The 10,032-nt window shown below is 37.2% G+C and overlaps 1 protein-coding gene across 1 annotated transcript in view; it reads right to left on the bottom strand.

Annotated features, from left to right (window-relative positions):
- LOC150085177 (WAP four-disulfide core domain protein 1-like) overlaps window positions 1–2,930 on the bottom strand; it is a 95,700-nt gene extending 92,770 nt beyond the window's left edge. Inside the window, exon 1 of the mRNA XM_090373069.1 lies at window positions 2,714–2,930. Coding sequence (XP_090229195.1) covers window positions 2,714–2,848 — 135 coding nt within the window. The 5' untranslated portion in view covers window positions 2,849–2,930. The remainder of the gene's footprint in view (window positions 1–2,713) is intronic.
- Between the last annotated feature and the right edge of the window lie 7,102 nt (window positions 2,931–10,032).

Genomic DNA, 10,032 nt, shown 5'->3' on the forward strand with positions numbered 1-10,032 from the left:
GCTGTGGACGATTCTTCATTCTTTCGTTAGTCAATTTTCAATACGCCAGTTACCCCGAGAATATTTTTGTGCAAGTATACACGTGACCAGAATAGCTTTATACCCTTCCCTTGCAGTTCAGTCGTTTGGTGTATGCGTTGTTTTATTTGAAGTTTCAATTTTAGGTCAAGTTCAGATTACATCAGATGTCTAAGACGGAAAAAGTTTATAATGGCAATAGTAATTCATCTTTTTTAAGGGCCATTCATACAATTTACATAATTGCAATTTTTCTTTTTTAACCCTCCTCCCGTTATATTTCAGAATAGCTTTCACCCCATTCCTATTATATCGTGACGAAATACTCCACTTCATATTATTTATTTATTATGAAATTATATTAAGAAAAAAAAAAGTCTAAACTTATGCATCGTACAATTTCGCCTTAATCACCCCCTCCCCCCCAAGGGTCCTTTTGTCAAGTAATTTGACAATGTCCCACACGATTTTATTTGCTCCATTTTCCCGTCTCAAAGTGTTTGTCAGCGTCTTCGGATCTCTTGTTTTCCTTTGATGTTCACCGATCAGTTGAGAAAATTCTTCGGATTTTAATGACATTCTGTAGTAATTAAAATATCGTAATAATTAGAAAAAAAAAAACAGCTTTCTGGATGTACAGTAAGATCTTACTGAATTTATTAGAACTTAATGGATGGATCCATTACTTATGACGTCATTTCGAAATTTCCCTTAGCAAAAAACAAAACACACTACAATTTCTATTTCAGTGGGCATTACGCAGCTTACACTGAGTTCATGGCCGTTGATGGAACCACAGCCTAAGAGCTTTTTCTTAATCTGGCACGAAAAAAAAGTTTTCTGAGCAGTGCAGAGAGGCTGCCAGAGCAGGTCGTGGGGTCTTGTCAATGATATGCAGGAATTTTGCTAGTAGGGAAAAGGTGATTATCCATTTGTATAAGACAATGGTCAGGCCACACCTTGAGTACTGCATAGAGGTCTGGAAGCCTCATTTTAGGAAGGATGTAGAGTTGCTAGAACGAGTACAAAGAAGGGAACAAAGGGGTGCCCTCACGGAGTTCTTTAAGTTCTGCAAATTGCAGCGTCTGGAGACTAGGCACCTGCGAGGTGATCTGATCGAGGTGTATAAGGCACTGAATGGATTGAGCAGGCTCAATGCTGATGCGATTCTTCCTCTTGCTCAGAATACAAACCTGAGGGGCATAAACTGAAACTGAGGACAGTTGTCGAATAGATGTGCAGAAATCTGCGTTTAGCCAGCGGGTAGTTGATTGCTGGAACAAATTTCCATCAAATGGATGGGTGAAATGGGAAGGGTTTTTTTTTTTTTTTTTTTGGCTGATGTCGAATGTTTGCTTTCTTGCATCATATGCCTCTACTAATGCTAACTGCAGCAATAGAAGTAACGCAATACAGGAATGCCTGGGTACACTCACGCATGGACGGACGCACGCTCTCTCTCTCTCTCTCTGATAGCGTTTCCAATGCCAATGTTTCTCAACAGGTCCGAATGCCGAGAATGGTAGCAGTCTCGGGTTTAGTTCAACTTTATAACTGCGGAAGCGCGAGTTTGATTTATTATTATTTTTTTTTTTTTTTTAGAAACTACTGCACTATGCAAACCCTTTCTTCTCCTAACTTCGAAGTTATGGCGATCCGTTCTCAATATTCCTATGTAATCAGAAACAATTCTTAATGTTCGTGAACATAAAGCGTTACAAACTCATGCTGTAAGTGAGGTGAATTTATGTTTATAAGCTTATTTTCTTGCATCATATGCCTCAACTAATGCTAAATCCTAAAGCTAATATTTGTCGTTTTCATACGTAAGCAAGTAAAATTTAAACTTTACTCTAATAAAAAAAAAGTTTAATTTATAAATTAAATAATTTTTTAAACGCTTTTTAATTAATAAATGATTTAATTTTGGATTGTCAAATGCTCTAATTTTGACGATACAATGCATACTACCGTAAGAAAAAAAGAAAAGAAAATGTAGTGTGAAAGAAAACTACAGTTGTGATTTTAAAATTATCGTTTTATAAAAATAACCATTTCTTTCACAAAAATAAAAATTGGAAGGTCGGCGTCATTTAATGATTCAACTTCAGTTGAGTTTTCATACACTATAATAGCACTCATTTAGAATCTAGCCACTAGTATTGTAAAATTGCAAAAATTCCTTAAGAAAAAGAGAGAGAAAAAAAAAAAAAGTATTTTGTTACAAAATATAACTGGGATCGCTAATTGAAAACAATGCACAAATTATTATGTTTATATACTTTTTAACTTTATTTGGCAGACATGCGTATTGCATACCTGTTAATTTATTTATGAAACAGGTCTAAAAATTTCTTTTATAGTAGCGAATTTAATGAAATACTATTAACAATAAAAAAATTAAATTAAATTAAAATAAATAAATAAAATAAAATACTATTAAAAAAAAAAAAAAACATGCGTTTTGTAAAACCAGAATCAGAAGTGTTGCTGTCATGTCGTCTGCTTGGAAACGAAATTAGTATTACTTACACCTATGCAAATAATAAGAAAAATTTTTAAAAATAAATAGAAAGAGATGGAAATTGTGTATTGGTGCCAGTCTGTAACCGCAAGTAAAGCAAGCCATTAGGTAAACTAGTTTTTAAAACATTCTGAGATCAATGAAATTAAGGTTGTCAAAACTGTTACTCACTGGAGACAACGGTCTCGTAACACTTGAGTGCCGGCCTGTCCATCTGGAATGTCCTGAAGAATGGCGCTTTGCACAACATAATGCAAAAAACAGGAACACTGAGAACAGAGATGTTGCCAAAATTTTCTCCAACATTATCGGGAACGAGGACAGCACGTGAAGTCAGTTATACAGTTTCTAACCACTCGACACCTTAAGTTTGTTGCTATTGCTACGGTGAATAATTTGAGGTCTCTATTTAATAAACGATACGGTACGCTGGCGCCATCTGATGGCAGAAATATGCAAAATGTATAGTTGCTGAAAGCATCAGGTAGGAAGGAAATTGATAAAAAAATAATAATATGCAGTTAAGTTATTAACGGCAGAATCTTAATATGTAAATAATTTTAACCTTCTGCGTTTGTTAAATAAATAAGCCATCAAGTACTTTACTATAAAATTCCGTTGCAAATACCGTTTTAACGAAAATGGCCGACTTTCCTATCAGTACTGTGAAATGGTTTTTGAATAATTTCAGCGATTTTTTTTTTTTTTTTTTTCTTTCAGTACAATGAATTCATTTTCAAACTTCGCCTACGCCTAAAATCGACTCGTGTAAAATTAATGAAAAATAATTGAAAAAGTATGGATGGAACTGACTGTGTAGACCATGTTATAAATATTAATTGCCACACCCATATTAATTTACTACGTTTGCCACCTTTTCGGACAATTACTTACTTTCTTTACTTTTTTTTTAATTTATAACGCACTCATATTTTAGATGATACTAAAGTTGAATTTTCGTGTTATAGTGGGAGGGCAAGTTAAACATTTGAAACAAAATTAACCCATTAATATGTGAAAAAATTACTGTATATCATATATCTGAATGTGTGGTATTTCTTAAAAAATAAAAGATGGTTTCAGAACGAGACGCTTTGAACAAATTATTTTTAATATAAAAGATCTTTCTTGGCTAAATGCCTAAGAGTATGAAGGATGCACACACATCATTTCTACTATCAAGGTAGTTTTAATGCATCGTTTTATTTATGTTTTAATGCATAACCCATGCATAAATAAACTCCTTCATACTCTTAGGCATTTAACCAAGAAAGATCTTTTAGATTAAACTATGCAGACCATCAGGCATCTCTCATATTGTAGTTATACTTCATAACTGGGTTGTCACTATGGCAACAACAGGGTATCTGTCCACCCAACGGTAAGGAGCCAACAAGCTCCGAAACGGTACCGTCAGGGGAAGGTCTTGATGGGGCCCTCGTTACCGCAATTACGTAACAACAGTCTTCCTAATGGGGAAGCGTTGCCTATTGGGGATTTATGAGTGGATTCGTTTAGTGGTTGAGTGTGAGGAGTAACTGTTCCTTTCCTCTTTCGACGGCATTTCTTCTTCTTCCTCTCTTACTATCACTATCCTACACCTTTTTGCTTTCCTAAGTTTAATAGGGACAGTACGTTGATAACTCAGTATTTTATCCCATACTATTTTTTAAATGGTGCCGTCTGAGTAGTAGTATAAGTAAAGATAATAAGTAAAATACCGTGGCAACTCGTTGTGAAGGTATTCACAATATGAGATATAATTAAAACGATGCATTTAAAACTAGCTTGGGAGTAGAAATGATGTGTGTCCATCACCCATCCATAAGTAAACTACAAATTAATTTTACTTTTGTATTGCACGTATTTTGCAATTTTATTTATTTATTATTGATATTCACGTCGATAATGTTAATAAAATAAAGCAGAAATTATTGTTTATATATATTAGAAAATTGCAGTATAATTTATTTATACAAATAATGATTATTTGAAAATAATTTTTAGAGATATTCATCACAACGAAATGATCCTTGCACTCAAAGAAGTTTGTTATAACGGGATTTAACTGCAATTATTGATTTTCTTTTAAAGGAAAGGAAATTTTTTGTGTTCTCGCATATCAGTAAGTACATAGACTTTCAAAATTTGATTATTAGATAATTCTAATCAGTACTGGGGTGATGCATGAGGCGACCAGGCGATCGCCACTTGCGAAAGGTGGACAACGCCTGTTCTGGTATCTGGCCTCATATTGATATCTGCCTCATAAATAATACTTGTGTACATGAGAAGTACTAATGGTATCGAATTTAGGTATAAGCCAAATAAGACATGGCTTTGGGTAAGGATGAGAATATCAAAGCATATTCAAATCTCTTATTAGACGACAAAGTGTCTAGGATCAGTTCTAGTTGTAATTTGAAAGTTTAAGTTTAACCTTTCAAAGTTCCTTCCCCCCGTCGTAAATGTGGGTATATCAGGACCAACCTTATCTTCTTAATGCTTGCTGTTGTGTATTACTGTAATGTTTTTGTTAGTCTTGTTCTAGGCTACGTCCTGCCTGATCAGCCCTTTTCTTGCTCATTACATTACTGTAAGGACCACGAAACCGAATTTTTATCCTTCCTTCTGTAAGGATAAAAATATAAAATCATATCTCTCATTAGACGGTAAAGTGTCTTGGATCAGTCCTTGTTCTAATAATAGTTCCTTCAATAGTACCTTTCAAAAGTTCCTTCAGCCCCCCCCGTCGTATACTGTGGATATATCAGGACCAACCTTGTCTTCTCCTTAGTGCTTGCTGTTGTGTATCACTGATGTTTTTGTTACTCTTGTTCTAGGCTACGTCTTGCCTGATCAGTCCTTTTCTTGTTTATTAGCGTTGTAGTATACCATATGTAACCTAGAAACTGAATGTTACTTTACTGACCACGAATAATGAAAGGTTTTTCCTTAAATTTAGCAAATAGCTTGTATTATATATGCATGTATTTCTAAATTTTAAGCAATGCGATATAGTATTCCTTCTTGATTATCGAATTGGATTTTCCACAGTTGCTGCCAGCTGTCCTTGAACAAAATGGACTGGCCTTCTTTGAGAACGATCAACGGCAGGTTACGAAAAATCATTACACTTATGTGTTTAAATAGAATGGCTCAAACTCAGTGCAGGTCTAGAAGTTGGTTGGGTGTTTAATGGCGCATTGGCAACTGAGGCCATAATGCGCCAGGTCTAGAAGTAAACACCTGTTAGCCCTGTGCAAAAGGTTTTGGAAAGTAATTAAAAAAAAAAAAAAAAACTCGAGTTAGTTAATGTGCCAGTGAGTTACGTTTCGGACTCGTTAACAAATAGCAATAATTCGAGATTTTTAACAAAATAAGTTAACTATTAGCATGAAAAATTGTTACAAAATCAATAAATTTTCTGTTTATATTCCGGAACGACTACACGGAGTTCATAAGGTAGAGAGAATACAAGAAATAGTACTGTACCGTATTCAGCAGTCATGGTAGGGCTTACAATACCGGGATCCCGGTCATTTTTTCCGGTATTGATACAAAAAATACCGTTTTTTCGGTATTAATTAAAAAATAATAATCGTTTGTAATTTAATCACATAAAGATTATAAAATCACCTTTATGTGATTATGACGTCGTTATCTCTACTAGCAAATGTACGATAAATCATCAATAGGACACCATGCAACATTGCAACCTGTCCACAATTCTCGGACAACTTCATGTCTGACCGTATCGTAACTCCCAAGTTCCGTTCCTCCACTACTGAGTTTAGTTCAACTCCACCAAGAGCGCCCCCGTAGCCAGGTGGGCAGGAGCAGAAGTGCTTAACACATGCTTCTTGATTAGACCGGGGTTTGAGCCCGTGACCATCAAATACGGAGGATGCGGAAAGGTCAGGGAATGACCACCGCATAACCCCGGAGCAATATGGCCTTAGTTGCTAATGCTCCTAAAAACTAAATAACAAACAAACTCCACCAAGTGTATGTTATTTTGGGGTTGCTGTTCCCCAGATGTATCTTGCATTTTGCTGAATTAAAGCACATCTGCCACTTTTCTGACCATCCCGGAAGTCTCTTTAGGTCACTCTGAAGAAGAAGCTCTGCTTGGCGGCGATCGTTAACTATTCTACTCATCTTTACATCATCTGCAAGTTTAGACCTCACGCCCTCCATCCCTTCATAGATGTCATGTAAGATAATAAAAAACAACAGTGGTCCCAATACTGATCCTTGGGGAGCCCCACTACTTAACCCAATCTGAGGAATAACCATTTATCAAAACCCTCTGTCTGGTGCCCTGAAGCCATCGTGCTATCCATCTAAGGATTTTCCCTATGATTCCAGCCTGCTCCAACTTATAAAGTAACCACCCATTTGGGACTATGTCACATGCTTTGCTGAAATCCAAATAAACAATGTCGAAATTATTCCCTAAATCCAGCTCACGAGTGACCTGTCAAAATGGCTAACCAGAGTTGTTAAACATGATTTTCCCTTTACAAAACCATGCTGTGTATCCTACAGAATTCCATTTCCATCAAAATGATCCTGAATTCCACCCTTGATCATTGCCTCCATGATTTTCCCTACAACTGTAGTTAGAATGGCTGGTCGGTACACTCCTAGAACCGCCTTTATGTTCCAATTTACACCAATCCAACGGAATCTCTCCTGTCCGGTGATGCGCTCATAACTAGACTTAATGGTTCAATGCACTCACTTGCCGCCTTCTTTAAGATTATAGGGTATATGCCATCAACCACAGGAGCCTTACTCACCTGCACGAAAGTTCTCATTAAATAATCATTTGAAATTTCAACATCATTAATTACATTTTTTTTTCAACTTCACTTCCATAATATCTCATTGACACAAAGGGGTTTTTTTTAATGTAAATATCGATACAAAGTAACTGTTCAGTTCATCTGCAACTTCAGCTATGTTAGCATTAGCATTAGCATTAGTAGAGGCATATGATGCAAGAAAGCAAGCTTATTCAGCATCAGCCAAAAAAAAAAAAAAAAACCCACTTCCACTTCACCCCTCTGTTCGTTCGAAATACCTGTCCAGCTGAGCCTTAAACTTATTTAGGCTATCAACCTCCACAACAAGGGATGGAAGTCTGTTCCACCAACCACCCGCTGGCTAAAGGCAAATTTCCTCACGTCTATCCTACATCTGTCTTTCCTCAATTTGAATTTATGCCCTCTCAGGTGATTATTCTGAGCAAGAGGAAGAATCCCATCGGCATTGAGCATGCTCAAGCCATTCAAAGCCTTATACACCTCTATCAGATCACCTCGCCGATGCCTCGTCTCCAGACTCTGTAATTTGCAAAACTTAAGCCTTTCTTTTTAAGAGCAACCCTTTGTTCCATTCACTAATCTTGTTGCCCTTCTCTGCACTCGTTCCAGCAGCTCTACATCCTTCTTGAAATAAGGCCTCCAGACCTGTATACAGTACTCAAGGTGTGGCCTGACCAATGCCTTATACAAGGGAATAATCACATCCCTATCCCTGCTAGAAAAATTCCTGTATATCATTGACAAGACACCATGAGCTACTCTTGCACTCGTCTGCACTGCTCTGAGAACTTCATATCTGCCTGCACAATTACCCCCAGGTCCTTTTCATTCTCTACCACTGTCAGCGTAGTACCACAGAGTTGATACGTTACTCTGGGGTTACTGTTTCCCATATGTAGTACTTTAACATTTGTCAATGAAGTTTAACATTTGTCAATGTTAAACTTCATTTGCCACCTCTCAGCCCATCTGCTCAACCTTTCCAGATCCTGTTGCAGCAGCATAGCATCAGTAGTGTCCTTAACAACCCTGCCAACCTTTGTATCGTCTGCAAACTTGGACATTAAGTTTGATATACCATCATCTATATCATTTATAAATACAGAAAACAACAATGGACCCAACACTGAACCCTGAGGAACTCCACTAATAACATTAGTCCACGTTGAGCAGTGTCCATTGATTACCACTCTCTGTCTTCTGCCACTCAACCATCCCTTTATCCATAGCAGCAATTTGCCTCCAATGCCACACTGCTCCAATTTGTGCAGCAGTCTTCCATGCGCAACAGTATCAAAAGCCTTTCTAAAATGTTATCGAATATTATCCCACGTCCATTACATAAGGGTCCAATCTGATTTGTCCTTCTGTTCTTTGCATTTATATATGTGAAGAATTCCTTAACTGCACTCTTTGCTCTCTTCTTAATTCCTTATCCCCATTCTTTGCTCTCTCTCCCAGACTCAGTAAAGATACTATAGTGAAAATTATACTTCGCTTAATAAAACGTCTTTCTCCTTCAGAAAATGATGAATTTGGAATACCGGTATTAACACCGGTATCCCGGTTTCATAAATTAAAAGTACCGAAATACCGGTATTAAGGTTTTGACCGGTATTGTAAGCCCTAAGTCACGGGTACTGCTGAATATACTGTTGAACCCTGGTCGCTCAAGGCACTTGTACTTATGCACCCGCGCGCGTGACCACTCGAGTACAATGATTCTCTAAATATTCTAAGTAGGCATTGAAATTTTAAAATGGATCAGAGCTCTTGTTGCAAATTTCTAGCAAAATTCCTGTAGGGACAACTAGGGAGGGAATGCTATGAATTGAATTTAGACCCGTCCCAGGGAACCAACAGGAAATGTGTAGAAAATTCTGTAGCAATGCGCATTTTTCTTCGATTAATGCAAAAGCATACTTTCATTTATGCCAATTAGGGGGGGGTCAGGGAACGAGGGCGATGAGAACTCGCCCTCATTCCCTTCGAGACCTGAAAATTTTCCAAGAACCAGGGACTAACGAAACATACGCTGAAAATGTGATATCGATTGAACTTTTTCTTATTAAGTAATGTCTAAATATCTGATAACATACTCCCATTACAAGTTAGGTAATGAACGCAGTGCGTTGCATTTCGGGCGCATTCTGTTTTTTTCTTAAAATTAATTTTATGAAAATCCGTCCACTGGGAGTGGAGGTGTTACATGCGGTCGGACTGACGGACAGATGGACATGGTGAAGACAATAGGTGCTTATGCATATTATTATTATTATTATTATTATTATTAGCCATATGGTGCAAGGAAGCCTGAGGCTTATACTGCACCAGCGAAAAAAAAAATTCCCAAGTTACCCTGAGAAAGAGAGAGAGAGAGAGAGAGAGAGAGAGAGAGAAGTAGAAAGGAATCACCAAGAAAGAGAAGAATGATGATATCCAGCTCAGGACCCTGGGTGTGCCAAGCCCATACTCACCAGATGTGAGTCCCCGGGGGTAAAAGTAGGCTAACGTGAGTTCATTTCCTCTGATATCATAGGCAAGATACGTAATTTTAAAGTCAGTCGTGTGAAAAGTGTAGGGTTGTGGTGTACATTGTAAGGTATATTGCCAGGAAGTAGCCAAGAAGTAGTTAACATTAAGTAAGCTGCTTCCAAA

Source organism: Mastigoproctus giganteus, chromosome 5 (assembly GCF_048544385.1).
Source record: "Mastigoproctus giganteus isolate SK-2022 chromosome 5, ASM4854438v1, whole genome shotgun sequence".
Taxonomy (NCBI): Eukaryota; Metazoa; Arthropoda; class Arachnida; order Uropygi; family Thelyphonidae; genus Mastigoproctus; species Mastigoproctus giganteus.